This window comes from Lepidochelys kempii, chromosome 7 (assembly GCF_965140285.1).
Source record: "Lepidochelys kempii isolate rLepKem1 chromosome 7, rLepKem1.hap1, whole genome shotgun sequence".
Lineage (NCBI taxonomy): Eukaryota > Metazoa > Chordata > Testudines > Cheloniidae > Lepidochelys > Lepidochelys kempii.
Genome location: NC_136386.1, coordinates 26766946 through 26793001, shown reverse-complemented (window position 1 = coordinate 26793001; position 26056 = coordinate 26766946). Strand labels below are relative to the sequence as shown.

The 26056-nt window shown below is 36.5% G+C and overlaps 1 protein-coding gene across 8 annotated transcripts in view; it reads right to left on the bottom strand.

Annotated features, from left to right (window-relative positions):
- ERC2 (ELKS/RAB6-interacting/CAST family member 2) overlaps window positions 1–26056 on the bottom strand; it is an 833583-nt gene that overhangs the window by 184178 nt on the left and 623349 nt on the right. For all 8 annotated transcript variants that reach the window (XM_078853606.1, XM_078853612.1, XM_078853608.1 and 5 more), the window contains one exon: window positions 9313–9447. In XM_078853606.1, the coding sequence (XP_078709732.1) occupies window positions 9313–9447 (135 nt within the window). The remainder of the gene's footprint in view (window positions 1–9312; window positions 9448–26056) is intronic.

Sequence of the window (26056 nt, the reverse complement as noted above, 5' to 3'; positions counted from 1 at the left end):
ACCAAACCTCTGCACTCCAACTTATCCGCCAGAAAAAGTGCAACTTTAATATAATTAAAAGGCATATGAAAATTCATATTGATGTAATAATTATAAATATAAGGCTAGGGATAACAACAATAATAAATATTTCAAAACTACATAGCTTTTTACTTGATTAAAGAGCTTACTAAACATTAATTAACACTGTGATATGAATATAAATGCAGCATTGTCAAATTAGAATAAACTAGGGATGAGCCTGAGCTACAAAACTGAGATGCAGATCAGAACTTCCCCAAAGTTCAGGGCTCTTTGGACATAGGGTTTTCATCTGGGCTATTACAAATATAAAAAATCTGCTGTGAAACTTCAGTGTGAAACCAAATCCAATCTTCCCCAAAGGCCAAAGGAGGTTGGATGAAGGGTTGGTTCAGTCCCCTTTTTGGAATAAAGTAGGTATTAATGGCTATGTAAATATTAAAGGCAGGACTAGTCCTCTGCACATTCTCTAATCTGCAGTATGAAGTCATCATTAAGGCCTTGAGTCAGGAAGGCACATAAGCACACGTTTAATTTTAGGCACATGACTAGTCTCGTTTACTTTAGCTAGTTACTCAGTCAAGGCCGAAGTCTTGACTTTTGACTGTATAAAGAGAATGAGAAATACAGTGGCTGCCACTCAAAGGCCAGCATTAGCTAACAGCTGGCACACAGTAGTATGTGATATACCAGTTTTCCTCCATGCCTGGAACAAAAAATAACCGTGACAACTGTGTACTACATGATGCTGACCATGATAAAAGTTGTTTTTATTGTATTTATCTTAATAAGGGTGCAATATCTTTATTAAATCATAATATTTTTAAAATAAAATATTTGTAAAATAGGCAGGATTGACTGTTTCATCTGAGGAATGTTCTATTTTCCTGAGCTACTATGACCACACGAATTGGAATTATTCACACCCTAAGCGCTCTAAAGTGCATGTGCCCAGCAACATGTGAAAGTAAGGGGAAATACTGTAAAACCTGAAATTACTTTTACTATCACTTTGCACTTCACTCTAGCATCTTCATCTTTGCATCTCAAAGTGCATTACAAGCATTAATTAATTAACACCATCCCTGTGTGGTATTAATTAATTTATTATTACTATTATTATTATACAGAATCCATGCCAAAGTTGTATCAATGGTTTAGTAATTTTGTAGTTTAATGTTTTCCGAAAGTCAAACAATGAGTCAGTGTCTGGAACCCATTGACACTGGCTCTCAAGGCTGTGCACTAAACTGCTATACCACAGTAGCTCCTTCTTATATTAGAAACTGAGTTGGTACTTTCCTTATCAGTCCAATTTCTATTGTTTTTGAGACATGTAAAACATTTAGTTTTACATACTGATGGGCTTAGAAAGCAAGCTTTGGTTTTGATTGTGGCAAACTCTCGATCATGTTTTTCTTTTCCAGTCACAAACCAAAACCAGACCTAGTTTAATTTGGGTTTTTGATTCACAGCCTATATTTTATACTTTTCAAATTACCATATTCACTTGATATATTAATAAGCTAAAGCTCCTGGCTAACCCCCTGTCCTTCCATAAATTTGTAATATTGAACCTGGTTTTTTACATTTCCATCCATATACTTAGAAGCAGGGTAAGAGTCAGGTAACAGAAAAGCAGTGTTGCTACCTCTCACCATATCTGGTGGTTTGTTTTCTTTTTAAAGCCCAGGGTCCTAGAATCCTGTGATTATGTGAGAATCTCAGATTTCCTTTTAATAAGGTACATTTGTAATCCTCGTGGCTGCAGAGAAAAGTATGAAAACATCACCAATGTGTACCCTAAAGGCTCTAAAACCAGAAGGCAAAGAAAAAGCACCTAAAATATTACTTTTTAAAATTTCATGATTTCGTGTGGGTCAGAGTAATAATTGTTGAATGCTTGGTATTAGCAACACTAACAAAGATCAGATTTCTTAGGTTTTGTTCCTGGTTCTGGGAGCAGACTTTCAGTAGAGAGCGCATTATCACATTCTTTCTGAAAGGCAATGTGGCAGAGTGGATGAACATTGGGTCTGTAATTATAGAAACCTGTGTTCTATTCCCAGTTTAGCCTGAAGTGAGCTGGTATCGGCCCCTCTATTACCTTATCTGTAAAATGGATGAATGACAGTTGCCTCCCTCTAAGGCAGGGATGTGACACCTCAGTTAATAAAAAGGGTTGTGAAGCACAGAGAAATATTATCAGCAGTCAATGGAAGATCTGGGACTAGAACTCAGTCTGCTGGTCTGAAGCACTTTCCTCTAGACTACAAAGTGTTGGGAGGAGGAGAGTCTCTCGAGAAAAAGCTTCCTGGAGGTCTATACAAGACTAAGGGGTCAGGAGTGTCCAAATCTGGGTGTTCAACTTTATCCCCCATGAGTTTTTTTGTTCCAGTGATCCAGATTAAATTATTGCAATGCACTCTACATGGGGCTACCTATGTTACAGCTACTTGGAAACTGAAGCTAGCTCCAAACGCTTATTAAGGAGAATTTCATTTTGGGAGCAGATTAAGTCAATGCTCCAGGATCTGCACTGACTGCCAATAAGTTTCCAGGTGGAATTTAAGTAAGTTGCCAACACTCAGGCACAAGCTGAAGGGAAAGAATCAAATAATCTAACTACAAAGTTGCAGATTTAATTTGTTTTTAGAGTTTGTTAACAGCCAATTCTGGATGAAAGAACTGAAAATTACAAATACTGTACTGAGGTGTATTTATTTTACTTTTTTGAACTTACTCAATACCAATAAATACTGAGAAAGATTTTTATACAAAAACCAGAGGTACAACAATCATGTATGTACATATTGTGTCTGACTCTCACATTGCCACACAGGGGAGTATGGGAGAGTAAGAATATCCCTATTGCCTATGCGGCTTTCTTAGGGCTTCTCTGGACATCGAGTCCAGACATATGAGGCTAAGCTGGGGCTGTGTACCTTTACTCCCTCCTCTCCCAAACAGGTGGGCAGAAAATGAGGGGAAGAGGGGCAGGGAGTAGGTAGAGACTTAGTTATTCTCCCATAACACACCAGTCAGTGGATTTGATCAGGCTGAAGAGGAGGAGTGTGCTACACCCAGTAAAGGAGTAGTCTCCTCGGCCAGGAGTCACAATTCCTACCCTGGGTTACTTCTGGGGCAGCACACCCTCATGCTGCTCCTTACTCAGGGTGAGCTGTAAAGTCTCAATCTTGCCCTGACATAGCATCTGTAATGTAAATATAATATATAAATTACAGCTTGAGCAAACAGCATCATGTGAAAAATGGGAGTGTGTTTATTCGTCGCCTAGGTTGTGTGTATATGTTATCTACATATAGATTGATAACACACCCTCTCTCTTTATAGCAAGCATATGCACACACAGACATACATAAAGGGCAGAGATGGCCTTACTCTCCCAAATAGATGCTGAGGGGTAGAAAATCTCTTACTCTCTAATGCAAGCGCACACACACACACACACACTTTTTCATATATGCAATATATAATATCAAAGTTTTCCAGAAAGATATGTCTCTCTATATAGATACATGTCTAAAACTAGCAACATTCAAAATCATCAATATCAACTCAATACAACTTTGACAAACATATTTTTCAAAGTTAATGCTGTGTGTATTTCAAATATCTTTTTTCTGTCAAGAACTTATGCTTTATCTTTTGGAATTTCTGCTTAGTCTTCAAAATTGATAGACAACCTTGAAAGGGTAACTAACAGTCCCTGTTAAGTGGCATATGTGTTACAGTGTGCACCATCTTTTTCTTCTTATAAAATTAAAAATACCCCCCTGACCATTTACACGTTTATTTTTCCAGTTTATTCTGTGGTTTCACACCATTACCAGCATGTTGGATCATGGTCACCAAAAACCACACATCCAGAATTTTGTATGCAATATACTGTTGTGAATGGGAAATAAAGGTTTGCATAATAAAACCACATGACAATCAAACTGCAATAACAAAGAGTACCGTATGGAATGGCAAACAATAACGGCGCACAGACAGAGAAGAATGATTCATAATTGAAAAATGCAAGCACAGGCTAAGATTAGTTCTCTCATATTCATAGCTAGCATGCTGTTCTGTTGGAGATTCTTTTTACAATGATTAGCCTATGGATCTATTCATTTTCTCGATGCATAATTAACTAACTGCCATGGTTTAATTGCTGTACCATCTGTTTGCTGTCTTGCTGGTTTGTTGATATATTCACCTTCCATTTTATTGTTACCTCCTGTTCTTCAGGTCCTGGACTGCATAATCTTCTCTCACTAGTGTCCTACAATTCTCATCACACCTCTTTTCTGAGTCACTGCTCCCCTTCCTCCTCATCTCACTCCTCTCCCTTACTTCCTGTCATCTCTATCTCACATCCCTTCTTCACTTCCCCTTTACTGCTCCAAGTCCACCCACTCTACCCTCAACCCTCTGTCCTCTGCTCACACACAACTGCAAGTCCATATCTCACTTCTGCATCCTCCATCAATTCCCCTCCTTGTATCTGACATAATCTGCCCAGAAACCAGCTTCTCAAATCCCACAACCATCTCTGACACCATCTCCACTCCAGTGGCTGCCCCTTCAAACCTTATACCCATCCGCACCTTCAATACCTTCCTATGCTCCTTCTCTTGCTCACTCTGGAATACTTATTTCACTCAAAAAGAGATGACTGCTATGCAAAACCTCCTCATCTCTCCTTCCTTCCATCTCTTCCTATCCACGGAAACAAAAATTTCCATTGCTATGCCACATCTCTGCTTTGGTAGCTGCTCTTTTTTGGCCTCTCCTTCTCTTACCTTTCACTCCAAATATCAGATAGTGGCATCGGGCTACTACTCTCCTGTTCCTGCTGTTTACAACTCCCCCCATTCTCACTCATTCTCCTCCTTTGACCCTCCCTCTCATCCACCTGCTTTGATTTTGACACCTGGCTTTCCCTCTTCTTCACCTAACATTCCTTCACTTTCACCTTGCGTGATTTCACCCTCCACATTGATGCTTCAGCCAATTATTTTTACTCTTACCATTACTTCCTCTTTATGTACTACTCTGGATCAACTCTCCCATTCACCCAAATGGACACTTCCTCACCCTTCTCTTCACCAGACATGATTTATTTTTCTCACCTCTCACTCTCCAAGTTCTCTCTGACCAACTTTTGATTTCCTTCAACATCGCCCACCTGCCACCTACTTCTCCTCCTCAGTCTTTCTCCAGCCTCCACTCCACCAGTGTAATGATTTTTTTTACTGCTCATATGCCTTCTTCTCTGTTCCTCTTCCGTCTTCTGACTCAGCTGTAAACCCTCTTCAGTCTCTCGTTCTCTTTGGGTTCATTCCTCTCACAAGCATGTTTTGCTCTATCCTCAAACACCTCAGCTCCACCTGGCTGTCCAATAAAGCCCAATTTCCCTTCATATCCAAACTCAGTCAATGTGTCATCTACCATCACTGACCTAAGTTTCATTTGGACCCCCCTCCACTCTGGCTTTCACTCTCTGAACTGAAACTTCTCACATTAAGGCTCCAAGTACTTTCTTCTCAACCAAATCTTATGGCTTCTACTCCATCTTCATCCTCATGGACCTCTCTGCTTTCTTTTTACACAGTTGATCAATGTACTTCATGATATCTTATCCTCTTCCCAGGGCTTTCATTCTTCCAGTCTCTGCTAATTCTCCTACCTCTCTCTGGCTGTTTCTTCAGCATCTCTCATCTCCATGGGAGGACCATAGGATTCCATCCTTGCCTTCTCCTCTTCTTCTTTTACATCCTTTCTTTGTACAAACTCTTCTGCTCATATGGCTTCAATTGCCATCTTCATGCATGTCTCTCAAATCTACCTTTCTATATCTGACCAGAATCCCTCAGTCTAATACTGCACCTCAGCCTCTCTCCTCCTATATGTTTCACCATTGACTTAAGCTTAACATGGTACAGACTGAACTCCTTACCTCTTCCCCTGCATTTTCTGTCACTATTGACAATAGTACCATCCACACTGGCTGAACATTCTCAATTTCTTAACATTTGTATATTTCATGGTTGTTTTTACAAACCACACAATTTTTTCATACCATTATTTAATTTACCTGCCAAAATAAATGAACTACCAAATGTTATTGGAATAGATTTTGCATTCTCGTGCACCAGTGTAAATCAGGTGTAACACCATATTGTCAATAGAATTGTGAGATCAGAATCAGGCTCTCTTCCTCCTCCTGCTATAGACCCTGTGCCTTCCTCCTATGAATTTTCTTCCGTGCTCTCCTGTCGAGCTGGTTCCCAGACCCTTCCTCCAGTTGCTGATGGCTTCATCATGCTCTTCAACTCCTCCCCACTTCTTCCTAGTCTGAGCATACTATTGCTTTGACCCCTCCCTTTTCTTTTAAGCAGCACCTGCATCCTTCTCTCATCCCTGCCACCCTCTCCAAACCCTTCCCCCACACTCACCTAATACACTGGATTTCATTCTTGCTGCAAAAGTCTCTTATGACCATTTTCAAACTTGATATTTTAAAAAGCCAAACCCAGCATTCAAAAAGTTTTCATCTATAGCTGGCACATTTAACTTCCACTCTTTACTAAGCACATTCCATTGGAATTTGGAAGGGATTATTAATGGCTACCTGACTGCAGTGGAAATGCTGTTGAAAGGTATATAGAGATATATAGATATATTTTCTTATCTTGAAATGTAAGGTTGGTTCATTAAATAGAATAATTTCAGGCTCAGCTTCTTTTAATTGTATTTCCTCTGTAGTGAGGACTCTAACATCCTTTCTTACGATAACAAAAATGATAATAGGCAAATATCATATCCATGTGCTCAAAAAACTTTTAACAAGTATGTCATTGCTTTGGTGTTCTGCAGAAGGGTATCAACGAAAGAGTTCAGGCTCTTACCAGACTCCCCAAACTGTAGGATTTAAATGACATTTTGGTAGGGACATGTTAATTCTTTAGCATCAGTGTATCTGTAGAAAAATCTTACAAAATCTATATCTCCAATTTTAAATATTTACTTTTAAAGACCACATTTTTTACTGAATATAAAAGTGTGTATGACTTCTTTACAATGCAGCTTTTGACCTGCAGTCATATTGTGCAACCTGCAAAATTGCAGCACTATGTTGGCTGTGCTCTTATGGTGCAGCACAGTGTTGGCTGTGCTCTTATCAAGTCTTACTGTGACTAAGCACAGCCCTGAGCAAAGGTTGGTGTCCTCTGTAAGTTGCCACCAACAGAGATGTAACTCTGGGAGGCACTGTGAGTCACAATTCCTCCCTCCCCTGCTTCCTTCTTTCTCCCTTGGAGGTAGAAAACCATTTACTGCTTGGTAAATGGTTTGGAAAACTAGTCCCTGAGTATGTCACGTAATCACTTAGCAGCACCTGGGTGGTGCAGGAGTACTGAAATAACCATCCTATGTACAGACAAGAGGGCACTATCATATGTGAAGATACTGTATCAAAAATATCCTAATGAATTCAGCCTACTTCTAAGTATAGTCTCTTCAGAGGAAGACAGGGGGCCATCAAGTGTCTAAACTATAAATAGAACAAAGTATTGTATTATTCTTTTCCAACATACTGAATATTTCACAAACCATCTCATCTAAAAACTGACACCCAGAAGCACAATACTGTAAGAGATGCTGCTGAGTTTCGCTGTCTTGGTTTGCTGTGTTGGTCCTCTGGCTCTCATCAACCCCACCCCACTGAGCTAGTTTCTTCTAATTAGTGGTGAGGAAAGGAGAAAAGGGGGAGGAAGAAAACCAGAGGTAAAAGAAAATAAGAAGGAAAAGATTTTGCAGATAGCAAACAAGAAAAACAAGTATTTCAATAACACGATATAAAGGAAAAGAAATAAAAATCGTAATCCTTATAGTTTCACACAGTTAGGGTCAAATATAATTTGGTAATAATAATGTAATATAAACAAAAATTTAAACACAAATATTCTGACAACTGTTTAGCAGTTTTCAATACATTTCTCAGAAATCCACTTCAAAGCCCCAATCCTGCAAAGACTTTAGCATGTACATAACTTTATGCATATGCATAGTCCTATTAATTCCAATGGCACTACTCATATACATAAAGTGATACACGAGCTTAAGTCCTTGCAGGATCAAGGCCTTAGCATTTCAGAAAACAAAAGGCCCTCAGTTTCTGTTTGAAAACATATCCATCTTAAACATAACAAAATCATAAAGTTTATTGTCAAGGTATCCACTTTATGCAGATTGCTACAATCCAAGATTACGGAGGCTGAACATTTGACACTTACCTATTATTTGCCTATTTATAGCAACATTAACTGCAGAACCAGCATAAAAAAAACTTCCTAAAGACAAATTTTTGGGGTGCCAATAAAATTATGCATATTATGTATTAAAATTATAGGCAAGGTGATGTACATTGCCCTAGAAATTGTGCTAATACAAAATTAAAATGGAATCACATTTGAGTAATTTTTGATTTACTTTTTCATATTTTGTAAAAATATTAACATTTTAATATCATTATTATAAACAAAACTTGCATATTTTTATTTAAAAAACAAGTTCTGATATTTGTAAAAGTGATTCGTGATTTAGGTGATGGCTCAATTTTGGGGTGTCCAAACTGACATATTAATGGGTCCCAATTGTCAGAGGATAGTTACTCTGAAACAAAGGTCTCTTGAAGATGTTTCAAGTTCAGCACGCAAAGACTGAGGCCCTCCAGAATCACTAGTCATTTTTGAAAATTCACTCTAAAATATATCCCAAAACATTTACATTTTGTTTACTATAAGACAACCAAAACTGAGTTAATGCAATATTTGCCAATGAATGGTTTCAATTCAAAGATATTTTCATAGCCAGCTTAGGAACAACTGAACACAAGCTCATACTGGAAATGCTGACCAAGTCTTTGAATAACAGTTATTCCAAAAAGCAAGTACCTAATAGTGAAGTTGCAGTAACTATGCAGCTCTCCAGTAACTTTCTATTTAAACAGTTGAATGGTAACTCTGCTTAGAAGCTTAAAGCAAAAGAAAAAGGAAGAGAGGGAAGGAAAATATTATAAGACAGACAAAAAGAAAAACAGAAAGAGAAACGAAAACGTTTAGATTCCCTGAGTGATGGAAATAAATACCAAAGCTATTAGTTTCAGTTCAAAAAGTGTATCACTTATATTGTTTATTATTTCTTTGGAATATTTATTTTATCTTGAAATTTCAGAATGGTAAAAGGGTAAGTGTGAAGGTAAGAAAGGAGGTGACTGACCTGATCTGGAGAGGGTCGGTGATTTGAGTGCTGGGTCCTCCCAGGAGACCGGTGGTGGTGGTGGTGATGGTGGTGGTGGAAGTGGTGATGGTCATCATCATAGTTGTCTGCCATCAGTTTCATTCTGTTCTGTGTCTGATCAGGGAAAGGGACACAATTCCATTGATTGCCTGTTCTGTTCATTCTCTCTGAAGCACCTGGCAATGGCCATTTCAGAAGACAGGATACTGGGCTAGATGGACCATTGGTCTAACCCAGTATTGCCACTCTTATGTTGTTAAGTGCTGGAACATATCGGTCAACTACAGACTTGAAAGGATGTACAGTACGGCACCCACAGTTCTCCTTTCATTTCAAAATCTAAAAATGTTATCATAAGTCAAATTCTAAGCCCTTGAGCCCATGATTAGCTCTATGTAGGTGCAAGGATCTGCCAGCAGAAGCCAAAGGCAGGACTGGGCCTAATTAAGGAAAGAAAGAAAACACAGTTTTGTTTGTTTCTGTAGATACCGTTCCAACCCCACTGAAGTCACTGAGCCAAATACGGTGTCAATGCCCCATGCAATCACACTGATTTCTACACAAATAGGATCACAGAGTGCAGAATTTGGCCCAGTAAATTCACTGGCTTTTAGGACTGTAACAGAGCAAAATCTAGCCCAATACTTTTATGTTACTATTTTAAAACATGAGTTCCTGGATATTTCTTTTTCAATGTGTAAAGTCTTACTGAATAATTGCAAGATCAGATTAAAAGGAATATAAATTTTCATGCATACTAGCAATTACATTAGCATTCACAGTAACAAAAATGAGAAGTTATGGTGAACGCCGTATCTTCGCCTATTTTTAGGGTTTAATTGCAAAGTTTTTTCTTTTACTAGGATCAGGCTGTTAAAACAATCAGGTATAAGAATCCGAAGACTGTGTAATACACATACAGGTACACCATGTTAATCAGTGAAAATAAGTTTTAACCAGATTCAGATTATGAAAACAATTTAAAAGATTTGTCATTTCAGTTATTGACTTCTAGAGGTAATAAAATATAGATGCCACCAGGTAATAATAAATAAGACACTGCCTATAATTGCAATTACATTTATTTCATATCATGTGACACTCAGAGCTCAGCAATCCAGACCTTGGTGGGTCACACTAAAATATCTGTATTATGTAATTTCCCAATCATGCAAACACTTATAACTGGACAGAATACTTACTACTGTCAGTAGTCATTATTTAAAATAATTTCAGCCATGCTTGATACATTGTAATCAAGAGATTACCTACCTGCACCTGACAAACCCATGAACAAAATTCAGTTGTTTTCAAATTCCTTACCCAGAGTTTGTTGGAGCAATTAGATGAGGGTGCAGTTAATATAATTTAGATGTCAGAATGATATCATAGGAATCTGCACCCATGTAGTTTTAGTATTAAATAATCCAATACAAACTTGAGTTGAACTACTGTTTGGGAACATTTCATTCTTAAATATGAAAATTAATGCTTACCATTAAATTCACCAAATTTTGCAATTTTTTTCAAGTAGAAAAGCAAGAGGTCTGTACAATAAACAACCCAACAAATAAATACCATATATTCTAGTGCTACAACCAAATTTTATATATAACTATTTTGCTGTAGAAAGGCACAGTATGGGGGAGGTTGTGAATTATAGGGATAATTGAAAATAGAGATGTCGTATTTGTACTTACTATACAAACATATACTACAGCAGAGCTCCCCAATAGGATTGTGTCCATTGGGTTGTGATGAGGGCGAGCTCTGTTACCTCAAGTGAAATACCACAAAGCACCCACAGAAAGTGCAGGAGCAGCCAGAGGTAAGATACATAAAACCTCTTGGCAAACACTTGGCAAATATTTAGTCACTATCAATATTTTTATAGTATCTCGGGGGCAATAAAATGTTCAAAAAAGGATCACCTCAGTGTTTCAAATAATTAATTCCTCCAAAGGCCAGGTGGCAGAGTAATTGGAACAATGCCCCATCCTTGTAATCAAATACACTGCCACATGCTAAGTCACTGACAAACCCATATTTTCCATTTTGTTTAAAAAGAGATGATCTCCCATTTCCTTTTAAAACAATGGAAGGATGAACAGCAAAAATGACTGAATACCAGAGCTGGTTGGGAAACAAAGTTTCAATTTTGTGGGAAACTGTGATTTCTAAATGGGTTTTCTACTGAATAGAACAAATGTCAAATGTAGAAATTCCCCACAAAAGAATTTTTGTGTGCAAAATTTTGTTTTTGGGACAATCAAAACATTTTGTTTCAATTTTGACTTTTTAAATGTTACTATTTTATTTTGTATTACTGTTTATTTTATATTTTAAATTAATTTTATAAATATAAAAATTGTACAACAACATAAAAACATAAAATAAAAATAATAAAAACCCTATAAAATAAAAATTTCAAAATGAAATGTTGAAATCAACATGTTTTCACAGAATGTTTTGACTTCAACAAATAGGTATTTTTAGACCAAAACATTCCACTGGAAAATGTCTGACCAGCTCTACTGAAAATCAGCATGAGTAATGCAGAGGGAGTAGGTGAGACGGAGGAAGAGCGAGGAGGCCTGTAGTTTAGGAGAAAATATGAAGTAACGGAGGCTGGCAAAAGGGAGCAACAGTTGAATATGCACCGTTGGCTTCACAAGAGCAGCCACTTGAGGCTACAAGGAACAGAGCACTTATGAAGGTGGAAAATTTGGAAGCTACTACCAGCAAACTTATCTCAAAGAAAAATATATGGAATGGCACAGAGGTACCCCAAATTTTGACAGGTTTCATGGTGAAGATTCTGTGAATCTGTCAAAGATGGGAGTACAATTAATTTTCTGTCTTATCCCCTTGCCCTTTATGCACTAAAATAAATACCTACAAACTGAAATTGAACAACATACTAATTAAAAACATACCCTTGATATATGTTGCATCTTTAAGTTAATTACTGTAATAAATGAACCTACATCCAGACTCTTGTTTCAAGGGTAAGAGGTATAGGAAAGGAAACCTCTAAATAGGACAATGGTCTAAGATCTGTAGAGGGTCTTCATTTACAACTGCTCTTGCATTTGGATTAGACTTCCTGCTAAACAATGGAAATGGGTTCCAGTCTTTTATCTTTGGGCCTTCTCTGTACCTGAAGCAATGGCAGCATGACTTGCACAGGTGCCATACTGATATTAAATGGTGGTCCACGCCTGATACTCATCCAAACCCCCTCATAAGATGTGTGAAAGCTGCAGAGAGGATGTTATAGCCTGTTATTCTAAACTGAACTGTTAAAATTGGAACCACTGGAACTATTGGTTAAGTCTAGCTGACTATTATGGAATTTTTGAATTATTATTCCGTTATCTTTAAAATGGCAGACACTGAATTAGCATGATTTCAAAATGTTTATAAAGATAAATGATATGCATCTTAAGAAATCAGCACCATACCAGCCAGCTACCTATAGTTTAGCAGAAAGATTAGTTTAAACAATCAAACAAGCTTTGGGTTCTTTGCAAAGAAGACAATCAGTTCATGAACACCACAGACAACATGCTAATTTCTTTTTAACTTACTGAAAAACAGCAAATGCCACTAAATGGAATCTTTGGCACATCTAATGTTTGGGCAATAGTAGCATACCTACTTCATCTTACACTGGTCACCTGAAGAAGAGCTCTGTGTAAGCTCAAAAGTTTGTCTCTCTCACCAACAGACATTAGTCCAATAAAATATATTACCTCAACCATCTTGTTCTCTAATATCCTGGGGCTGCAACAACACTGTATACCTTGGAAAAAAGACATTTAATAACTGAGTTACAACTTACTACTATGATGTATATTTGGAATAGGAAATAATGTTGCTAACTCCAGTAACGCAGTGTGGAAACTACCGGTAAAAGGTGGTTGTTTTTTTAATTTCAGTCAACAAGGATAACAATGTAGGCACAAGACAACAGGCACAGGTAGAGAAATGAGAGTCAAGAGTCAACGGCTGATATTTTAAACCCAGACAAGCAGTTCTAGATTATACCTGTGCTACAGGTGTTAAATGGTTCCTGCTAAAAAGCATACCCAGTGGACATGTAAAACAAATTCACATCGCAGAGACATATTGAGCAGGCTTTATCAGATGATGAAGCTGAAAGTTCAGCAGTGCTAAGACAGGTGGGTGAGATGCATGTGTGACAGAACTTTTCCATCCTAGAACGATCTCCATCATTGGTGTCAGAAAAAAATTTCATACCTGCTTATTCCATATTGGCACCTGATTCTTTTTAGACCTCTATTTTGCCTGTCAACATTCCAGTTCCAGTGCACCACAATACATTCAACAAGAGTCGACACCTCCCAATCATTTCAACATAATTATAAATGGAAATTACCATGGTTGGGGGCAAAATAATCCTGGGCTAAGAAAGGATTTGCAGTAGTGTACCCTCATTTTCTGCTTAACAACAGTGTAATAGAACATTCCTAATACGTGGAAGGAAAAGATGATATGTATTTTCATTAAATGGCCAGAATCATTTAATAACATGGAATGGCTGCAGGCATCTTAAATCTGTGTCTTTACTAGAAACAGAATATAGAGTTTGTGCTGACCTGTAGCTGTGTGCTTGTTTGTTTACATTATAAACTTAATAAGAGGAGGAGAAGAGACCCTGCATTAGTATCTTTCTCATCAGCATAGCACTGAATGTTTTCAGTACAATTAGGGCCATTCTGCTTCCTCCACACTGGATAAGGGGAGAGAAGCATATGACTGTGTGTACTTATGAAGGAGTTTCTTCTAATTTTACCAGAGGATCAACTCTATCTGAATTATAGGTAGATTGTTTGCATTTATATTCAAGAAGGAAGGCCTTTTTCACAAGGGTGAAAAACATGGAGAACTAATGGACAAATAATAACCCAGTTACTGTAAATACTGTAATATTTTTCCCCTTTGGGGAAGCTCCTAAGATTTTATTAGTTTATTTTCCTATCAATGAACAGCCTTAAATTTCCTACCTTTCAACTGTATCCCATAAAAGAATGCAAAAGCTAAACAAGATGATATATGCAATCCTAAAAGTGTCTCCTCTAATGAGGTGCTGGGGATTAGAAGTGTCCTGGGATAAGAACTGTAAATGAATGATGTAATCTTTCTAATTCGGTGCTGAAATATAAATAAACCACTTCTAATGTTTCTTTTTTGTGAATTCCGGATTGCAGTAAAAATATGCACAAAGCAACTGTGAATGCTATAGGAAGCTTCCTTTAACTTGTCTATACTGGGAGCAACGTAGTAAGAAGTGCAGAACAGAGATGAAAAAAAAATCACATTTTGATCAGACACCCTAAACCTTTTCAAAAATCTTGCTTTTAACTGGCCTCTTAAAAATGGCACCAAATTCTGGTAAAATATGTTTTGTTTGGTTATCCCTCTGCAGGAATGAGTTAATAGGAACATTTTAAGATTAAATTTTTGTTTCACTTGATGTACCATTAAAAATACAGTACTTCTGTATTAAACTCTATTTTCCTTAGGATGTTTCTTATAACTTAAGAATGAGATCTTTTGTAATCTTTAAAACATTTTATAAATAGAAGTCCTTTTTGGAAAAAAGTAAACACAGTGAGGAAATATAATAGAGGGATATAAAAATCTTTTCCAGCCCTTTCTAAAAAGCACAATACTCTGTACATTACGGCTGAGTGTTTCACTTGCAAACTCTTTTAATGTTTGGTAAGCTTTGAAATGTCAGGTATATTTTTATTCCCAGAAGAAATTAATTAATCACACTGCAGATACCTCAGGGCGTCATACCTACACTTGCAAAAAATACCATGGGATTTTTATTGACCACATGTGTTTACAGCCTAGGTTTAGCTGAAAGACAGCACCTCCAACAGTAGTGTCCCAAGACAACATGCTAGAACATTGGTTAAATACTGACTCAGAGGGAAGAGTGCCACCTACTGACTTGGCAGTACCATCACTTCCTGCAGCATCTTGAATTTACTTGAAGATTTCCCAACCAAGCGCTTGCTAAAAGTTTTCTATTTAGCTTGTGACGCTATAGTACATCAGAACCTACAGTTTTAGTTTAAAATATTGGAATCTCTTAATCTTAGAACATGTATAGTTCAGTACAATCTATGTGGGTGTTTAAAATGTGTCAACTTCAAGTCTGCGCCACTTTTGGCTTTATAACTATTATTTAATAGCTCTTAAAGGACAGTTTTTGAATATGTGGTATTTAAATTGTCCTCTCAAAACCATTTTAAATAGAGCAGAATAGGGTCTTAAAACACAATTACAACTGCCAATTATTCCATTAGCCAAAAGCTAGTATGTTTTGGGTCTAATATATCTTTATATATTTACTCTATATATTTTGTCAATGATGCCACAGTACCAAATATTGTCCTATCTTCATTTTACTAACTCCCACTTTATTCTGTAATTCCACAGATAAAAAACTAGTCCAACACATGCACTCTTTAAGTCAAGACTGGATATCTTTTTAGAAGATATACAATAGCTCAAACAGAAGTTATGGGTTTAATGCAGAAATTACTGGGTGAGGTTCTTTGGCCTGTGCTATTCCATTGTTCAGACTAGATGAGGATAATGGTCCCTTCTGACCATTAAATCTATGACAACTCCAAGAGAGTGTTTTCTCAAATGCAAAATCCTGGATATCTAGGTATCGTTTTAGTAATATATGTTATTTACTTCAAATTCTAAAACAAAAAGGGATCGACCTAAGTTTCTAAATGCCCAGCTTCACTTAAAATTATATTTGATATTATGGAAACAAATAAAGGAACACAATAAGCCTTGCTTCTTAGACATATTCAATGACAATAAAATAATAAATAAGCCAATACACCATTCCACGTAGGGCCTTATCCCATCCCACCCCTTATAACCTCACCATCTCCAGAAGACTATGAAAATAGATGAGCCTTACAATTTGCCCTGAAGATCAATATATTTGCATTGTTTTCAAACAAGAGTGAGGGAATAAATTCCAAAGGCTGAGAGGCGAGAATGCAGACTGTCCTTTTGGACCCTCCCTCTCTTTTATACTGAAGTGGCTCCAGTTTCAACATCTCCACTTACCACCCCCGTGGCAGTATGGCACAGGGAAAGAGAGAATCTTTCAAGTAGCCAGATCCCATTACAGTTAAGGCTTTACAGATGCAAAACACCATCATATATCCTATCTGGAAACCCAAAGGAAACTCGTGTCTTTGGCTCCTAGTCAGACTCTCACAAAGTAGGCAGCAGCATCCGATGCTAGTTTCAGCTTCTCAGTAGACTTACTCCCCAGAACAACAGAATCTTTAAGCGTGTGCTTAAATCCATTTGCTTTCTGCAAAGCCCTTAAGCATATACCTAAGGGTTTTGCGAACTTGGGACTTAACTTAGCAATTTTGATATATGTTGAAACATGTACAGAGTCAAACCCCTTTTTAATAAAAAGTAAATTAAAATAATGCTTCATTAATAGAAATATTAATCACAATTGAATACAGAATGTTGGCTACATGCAATACCTCAGGCCTATAGATTCAAAACAGTTTTTGCAGTGAAAGGTGGCAAACTGACATCTTTTCATGCTATCTGGGATCCTGTGAACTCAGTTATAAATTAAAGTTTGGATGTAATAAAAAAAAAACAGATACGTAAAACTGGTACCTTACTACTTAGCAGATCTTCTCCTTATATCTATTCAGAGTAATGAACTTTTTACTAATTTTTATTCATGCTAGCAATGCAGAACTAATTTAGTTACTGGTTTGAGGGAATAAGATGGATTCCATTCTGGCTCACACATCATCAACGTAATTTTAACTATGCTCCATTTGTACAGTATTCATTCCTGGTGATAAAGCACTAGCCAGAAAGACCTGAGCTTGATTTTAAGATACCAAGTTGAATTTGCAGGACTGGCAGTTTGAATGAGATATCCTTTTATGTATAAAATGAGCATATATGATATAAAATAGCTGAAAGACAATGAACATGAAATTCTACAATCTAATATTTCCCCCAGTCACTTTTCAGAGTACATTGTTAATACATGAGGCTGGGATTCAAAAGATGAGATTTTTCTTCCTGATTCTACCATTGGTTCTGTGTGGGACAGTGACATATATCTTAATTTTTCTGAACCTTATTTTAGCTATCTGTAAAATGGCAGTTATAATACTTCATATTTGTAAAGCACATAGGGGCTTTGGCTGAAAGGTGCTATAGAAGTGTAAAATATAATAATTATTGTTATAGTTTCATTGCATAGTGTATTGCGGATCCTATACTATCACAACAAATCATTTACTTATTTTAATTCTATTTTCTTATGTTAAAAGTGTTACCTACTGATATTACTCACACGAGCTTTATCCAATTGAATATTTTCTTATTTCTTGTTATGATATTGTTTAGAGTATTTATATTTATAATGAAAATAGATGAAAAGCCTGAACATACAAAATGCAATATATTAATTAAATGTATCTTCTATAAAGATAACTAATTTTAGCCTGAACAATATAAACTTGCCAAAACTGTTTACTCTGAAGGAGTTAATAATTTATTGAGTAAATACAGAGGGGGGCATCCCTTCTGTGATATGGTTATGTAATCAATGAATGAAAGAGAAATTAAAAGCAGCTAACACCAAGATACATAAGTATAATAATCTTTAAGGCTTGAAGCAATTATCTTTGATCATTCAACATTGCTATTCGTTGAGTTTCCAAAGTCACACATTGTGGGGGTAACTGAAATTTCACCCATTTACTAGAGAATTTATGACTAGCCTCTGAAGGAAAACTGACAGACATTTCATGTCCTCCTAAGATTCAGTGGCATTTAAGAAAGGATCTACTGAAATGAAATGAAAGTCTTTGATTGACTGGTAATAGACTCAATAGCTTAACAACAATATGTAGCTGTAAAACTGTAATATTAAAACTGTCTTTAAAAAATATTTTAGCAAAGTAGCAATAGAGAACTATGCTTTGATCAGTCATCTGGATAAAGTTAACAATAAAACTCTCACAAATGTGGTTTAAATGAAGAAAAAAATAGCAAGATTTGTTGCTAAGGGATATATAGAGATAATATCGTTCAATAGCTATTACTTACCTTTGGATTTTCTCCCCCATCTCTCCTCACCAAATGGAATTTGAAATATTTTCAGAATATTCCCCTACTGTAGCTTATTTCTTTTATGTAAAGTGGTGAGGAGGCAGATATAAAGACTACTGCTATGCTGCAGGCAATGCGGGCTGATCATTAAAACATGCAGTTGGAAATCTGGACACATGCATTCTAGTTCTGATTTTGTAATGGATTTGTTTGACTTTGGGCAAGTTGCAAAATCTTTGCTCTGTGGATGCTAATACAGACAGGGATCCTAATATTTACTCACTTTCATAAAGTACTTTGAGAACTTTACATGACAAGTGCTATAAAAGTACAAAGTATTATTATTAATGATTTATTATTAGTAGAGATTAATTTGGTCTTTTTAAAGATATTAATTTTGGAAAACAAGTGACATCCCTTTTAACTTTGATATCCCCTATATAAGAATTGAAATAAGAAACTATACAGAACATAGCTCAAATAAAGAACCAAAATATTTCCAGAATATGTATAGATCGGTGGGACCAGTTCAGACCTAGTGTATGTAAATGCAACACCAATTGCTTTTTCAGTAGCACTTGCACCGAGAACTCCAGGACTAAATTTGGTTGGATAACCATTAAAAAGTTTTCCTAAACAAGTCATCTAAATCCAACACTTGTGATCTCCAAATAAAATCAAGTATTTTGTCTTAGAACAGCATTTTTACACATACATTGTAAACTGGTATCAACTGCAGACAAGTGAAGAATCTCAAATGCTTCTTGTTTGTGCAAGACACAGAAAGCATTAACTGCCTATTGGAAGACGCTGCTGTAACTGATTTGTAGCCTGACTAAGTTACATTTAATTAAATACTGGACAATACACACTTTACTTAGCTTTAAACACTTGTAAAGTCCACTAAATCAATTTATCTTACTTGTCAACTGACAACCTTTTCAAGGATTGTAACAGTATGCATGAAATGAAGAAGCCTATGTAAACAGTATGTATTTTTATAAGCTAAGGAATCCAGACTGTGCTCCAACATGCAGACTGAATATAAATATCCATTAGAGGGGGGTATTCCTGAAATAAAGTATGAAAATACTTTGTGAAATAGTTATGACTTTTTAAACGAACATTATGGTGACTTCTAAGGATTAGTGAAGTGGCAATAGCAGGCATTTAAGATGGTGTCCGCAGAGCCTGAGCTTCCAAAAATTTGGCAAAAGAGAAGTCCAAGTTTCTACTTAGTTGTTTCACTTTGTTGCTCGTTCACCATTTAGTCTTGTGAGTTTCTGGAATCAAAATTGGTAACTACAAACTCCAGTTTGATAGGCCCTGCACACATGTTCAACCTAACTGCCATTTATCTTCAGATCCCGAACCATTTAATTTTGAGTATATTATCACTGATTAGTTTCAGAGTAACAGCTGTGTTAGTCTGTATTCACAAAAAGACAAGGAGTACTTGTGGCACCTCAGAGACTAACCAATTTATTTCAGCATAAGCTTTCGTGAGCTACATTGAGCGTATGCTCAAATAAATTGGTTAGTCTCTAAGGTGCCACAAGTACTCCTTTTCTTATCACTGATTAGAGAGCTAAATCTCCCCAGATAAGTGCTCTGTCACTGAGACAATCAAATACTAGGTTTAATTTACCAGCTAGATATGACACTTAACCATAGTCCCTTCTGCATGAGTTAAGCTGAGCCTGGTGGCTTTGGTAATTTTTTTGTTTAGCCTCTCAATTGTAGTTATGGATTCTCTGAGTGTGGATTCATTGTTGTGAATGCACCCTGGCTAAAGCAACACAGATATCCTTGAAAAGCTATGAAAATTCTTATGAGACAGCTTTCAATTCTAAACAGTTGATTTTTTTCCTGTTTATGATAACACACTCTCTGGATCAACAGATGACTCAGAATAAAACCTTAATCTCTAAAATGCCATCAGTAGTACCTGTTCTGAAAATAACTCTGCCACAGGGACTTCCTTGAACTGAACATGGCAATTCCTCCCTCGTCAGGAGAAAGGATTGCTTAATGGTGTGGACTATGAATATTATGATATCCATGGAATCAAGCACTGAATTCCACTAAGAAAATTTTTAACAGGAGCCAAAAATGAACGTTAGCCCCAAAACACCAGGATTGAGATTTGCAAAGCTAGCTGATTAGGAGATTTGGAGATAAAAGAAGCTGGTGAAAATGAATGAGTGATAAGTCCGAATCTTCTAGTTAGCTTTAAAAATCTTAACGTAGATCTAAGAACGGCATCATGAGATTCAAAGGTCGAAGACCTGACATTTTGGGGAGATAAGTTATATAGAACCTTAATTGACATGGTAAACATCTTTACAATTTCCTCATACTTTTACCTACATATTACAGAAGTGCTAGTAATTAAAGTTGAGTTCCATTTTGTAATTAAATCAGGGATCCAACCTCTGTGTCTCCTCCCCAAACTTACAGCACCTACTCTTTGAGTACAAAATGAATTTTCTGAGAATTTACAAGTAAATCTAGTAACAGTTTATAAATTAAACAATTTTTAAAAGTGTCCTTTACAAAATGTAGCATCTGTCAGTCTTTTCTTTCTCCCAAATGACACAGACCCTTCAAAATCTCCATATAATTAACATTCATTCCAAACTTATGTATTAGCTTAATTACAACTAATATCTTTCAATATAGCCAACTTATTAATGTGTATTGTTAATTATTGTTCTATCTAATTGTTATGCTTATACAGGCTACAGACATCAGGTCATCTCACGTAACTCTTAAGTGATGCCATTGTAATAGAGGTAAGTCAACCAATCACCATCCTTCATCTGAAGCTAATTTACATGCAACAATTCTATAGGGTTGTAATGAGATGGACTGGTCACATGTCAAGACTTCTCATTGGTAGTTTATTTGCCCCTTTATCATTGTTCTTTCGAGGTTCTGTGGCTGTATATTAACTTGGATATCAGTGCTTGAAAGGCCGCCAAGGACACACTGAGGCAGATGTATAGGGGAAAACTGAGGCAGTAATATAAAGGGAGCCATTACATTTCAGACACATTGAGGTGCAGGGACTATGATCCCCCCTTTCCTGTAGAGCTTGCTGGTCTCTGTATAAGATGTAAGGCTCATATTATGTATCTTGACATAATTTGAAGTATTATTCTTTGGCTTTCTTATTTATTGCTCATGTATTATATTTATAATAATTTTTTAAAAAGCTATGTTTAGATGAAGATAAGGTAGTGAATGCAGCTCAACAGCAGAAGGACAAATAAAAGATGTCAGGGATGCTGTAATTATTATGGGAGGGAATATTTAAATGTTTCTTTGAAAATCAGTTTTATTTAGTCTGAGATCACAAATGCTAAAACGCCTTAATCATGATTGTATGGTTATTGGATGGCATCACTACAGAGCAGAGTTTTAGTTTGTCTGGGTGACTTAATTGTGTATTTCCACACTTTAACATGTTTGGATTTCTTTTAAATGTAACCTTGCCTCTGAATCTCCTGGGTTTGTAATTAATGGTTTGGGATCATTATAACATCTCTGTAATTTTTTTTTACCTTTAAACTACTGATATGTACCCTCAACCTCAACTTCATTTTAACATATTTTTTTAATCTTGGAATATAGCATAAAGCACTGCAGGTATAATACATTTGAGAGGTTTCTTTGTTTTTAGAGTTCTAACTCCAGACTGAATAATAAGGGTGCTGTTTCTCTTACTCATACAAGAGATGATTTATGATGAGAAGTGTGCTGGTCAAGATAGATGCAGAGGCATGACATTTTATTGAAGATGGGTTTAACTATTCTTCTACTTCCAATTCCTGTGCTGTGACCGGAGAGACAATTAACTTTGACTGCAGTTGGCAACGTATTCTGAGCATGGATATAAGAATTTGAAATGTTCTTTTACCAAGGTAAAGTGTAGGAATCCATGGTGCTTTTGGGCTATAGGAAAGACAAATTCTGTGTTCTTTTCCCTCCATCCATATGCTAGTCTATATTAAACAGAGCCTGCATGGTATCTAGAGGGTCCACTAACATGGACAATCGGTAGAAAACTTTGTAGAGTGCAATCATTGGCAGATGTGTGCTTGAGCAGAAATGTCTGTCATCAAGGTCTAAAGTGCCTGAGAATAGGAGTAAGGAATAATTGTGAGGAATACTTTAGTTCTCTTAAAGGCCAACTTTCATCCAAGATCTCACACAGCTGCAAATGAGACCCAGATTAGATCCCTGATTAACTGTGTAGTAATATTTTAGGAAAGAAAAATGTTGGCAGATTCTGTACCAGAAATAAAAGTACAATTTATCATGCAAGAAAAATCCTAGGAAATAAAAGCAGAATGAGCCCCCAATAATTAGCTGTTTAAAAAGTGATGGAACAGTTTGCAGATTTTTTTTTAAATTAACTGCTAATTTGAAAGTTAAACAGAGGTATGTCATGGGGTAGAGCTCAAAGAGTAAGTATGTGATGCAGAAAAGATCCTGGGGGAAGTACATGGCATGAGTCAGAAGAGCCCTGGATGGCATAAATAAACCTTCGAGCAAAGCAGTCTGTCTGCCTAACCACCTGAAAGCAAGTTAGGCCCAATCTTTCCATTCAAGATCGCTAGAAATGATGAATGGAAAGTAGATGGGATTGGTTTCCTCCCTCCCTCTGCCCCCCTAGTGGACCCTGCCAGAGCCTCTGATTTGATCATTTAAATAGCTGAACAGTGGCAGATAAGCTTTGCATAAAATACTATTTAACTGATATTAATGGCCGTGACACCTGTTGCCATGCAATATTCCAAAATGTGATTGACTTATCCTGAGACAAGACAGAGTGCCTAATAAGTCTCTCTCTTTTAAAGCTGAAGGGTAATAGTCCTGTCACAAACACCAGCTGGGATATTAGAAACTTGGCAGACTGAGACAGACTGCAATTCCAAGTGCCAGGTAAACACTTATCGGAAGTACTGAGGCCAAATTTCAACTTTCATGACACTTGTGATCGAATAAAGTTATACTGATCTGAACATGGTCCATCTGATTTTTCTGTTGTGGTTCACTACATTTGCAGCTCACGTCTTCTAAACCTTTTCAAGTTCTGTGAATTAACAGCATGACTCACGCACAGGAAATATCTTGTAATAATACAGCATAGTCAGTAATGTATAGGTTAAAGTCATGCTAAAAGTATCTGTCTGAGTCCCACTACTAAACTTGGTAATTACAAAGAAGTATGGAAGAACACAGACACAAAGAAGTAGGTTAAAAAGCATAATTAAAGCTCTGGAATAGAAGCTGCCTGGGGACATTTCAGGCCAGGTCCTACTAAAAGCAAACAAGCAATGTAAGGTTGTAGGTCTCTTTTTTGATATTTTACAATGACAGGAAATAACTCATTAAAAGGATAATGCCCCACAATAATTATTTAAAAACAGACATGAATCAGAAGCTACTGTAGCAAACCAATATCTTTAATGCTGCAACTATATGGCTAACAGCACCAATTGTCTTTCCATGTCTTGTAGAATCTGCATGATACACTGAATTTTTGCTGTTTCATTTTTGGGTTCAGCTCTCCTGCTTGCACCATGTAAAGTATACAACCCAAGTGGAAAGTACTGGATTTTTTCCTTAGTAGGCAAGAAACAATTGAGAAAGGAAATATCAATTTCAACCCATTGTTGGCTTATTAGAATAGAGATGGGTGGCAAAGAGAGAGAGCAAAGAGACATCACAACACTATGCTTAGCTTTTTTTTGTTCAGGCACTCTATCTATAACCAGTTCTTCTTTGCAGTGGTGATAGTTTGGTCCAATATCACAGGGACATTTAAAAACTAAATGTCTAATGGGGTAGCTAAATTTGAGATCAAATAGACACTACCTAAAGCACAGCCTACCTTCATTAAGCTTTATCACAGTTGAAAACTTAATAATAGACCTGAATGAATTTCTCCATTTATGCTTCATAAATGCCTCATGGAGAAAAATATATTTTAATGGAGATTCACGATATTTTTAATATAATGCAAATGTTTTTCATTTTCAGGGCAAAAATGGTAACACTTGGGACGTGTAACATCCTTTCCCAATCCTTCCAGCCAAACCAAAAGCTACATCTTCCCAATTTCCATTGACCGCCTAAACAGCAGCCTTTTGGCTAGCCCAGAGAAACATACATTAAACCTCAATTAATTTTGAAATACTTGCTTGAACAAAGTTAATTGCAGCTGCTGTGGCTGTACAGAAGTTATAGCACAAGTTTAAACTGAGAAGATCACCAATGAAAAAGATTATCACTAGACATCTCTATGGCTCATTAAGGATTTAGGACCCTCAATAAGCACAATGCTGAGAAGTAGGTGGTGATTCTAGCTTAATGCATCCGATGAAGTGAGCTGTAGCTCACGAAAGCTTATGCTCAAATAAATTTGTTAGTCTCTAAGGTGCCACAAGAACTCCTTTTCTTTTTGTGAATACAGACTAACACGGCTGCTACTCTGTAACCATGAACTGGTATTCTAGGATTGATGTACATGATGGACTAATATATTACAAAGATTTGAACATCATTTAAAACAAGCCAACCATAATAAAACAAAGTAAAATACAGTGCACACTGGAATGTGAGTAACATTAGTGACAAGAAAACTTCATGACTGAGAAAAATAAAAAATATTAGAAAGTAAGTTTGTGGGACTATTCATGTGCTTAAAGGCAGGCATAGGCTTAAAGACTGCTGAATTAAGGCCACTATTATAAATGATAATAACAAACATAAGTGGAAGGGAGAATAAAGGTTACAGCAATAACATCAAGTAGTTGTATCAGTTAGTAATACACATCTTGACGTTTTCATAATATAAGATACTGTTACTATGACAGAAAGACTGGAGATGCTTGAGTAAATACTGCAAATACTGATTTCCACATTCAGTTCTTGTTTTCAAGCACCGTGAACAGATATGCCTGCAACTGGAGAGGCTGGTTGAAAATATGGACTTTGATCTTTAACTTTCAACATTGTATCCTGGCATTACAAAGGTCCCAGATGTGTATATAATTATGACCAAGAATATCAGTTCACTTGGAAACCCATCCTGTCCCGACACAATGGAGTCAGCAGCAAAACATCCACTGACTTTGGTGAGAGTAAAATTGGACAATATAACTCCCAGTGAAGTTTTTGGTTGGTTAAATCCACACACCATACACTGTTTTGAAAATTCACCACAATGTATTGCTAAATTTCTTTGATTTTGTTAGTTTGTGTCATAGCTAACATTATTTAAACTTTTTTTGTGAGAAAAATACTTAAAAGAGTCGGTTTCTTTCACAAAATATACTTAGTTTGAGGCGAGGAAGAGTTGGCCATTGTTCACAAAAATTTCAACCACTTTAAAATAAGAATTACATCACTTTCAAAAGAAATGAAAGATTATAGCAAATATATGCATTTCCTTACAAGCCCCTGATGAAAAATTATGGAGAATAGGGTCCAACAGTCTGCCAAGTCCTCCTCTAATAAAGATCTGGGATGATGATAATAATAG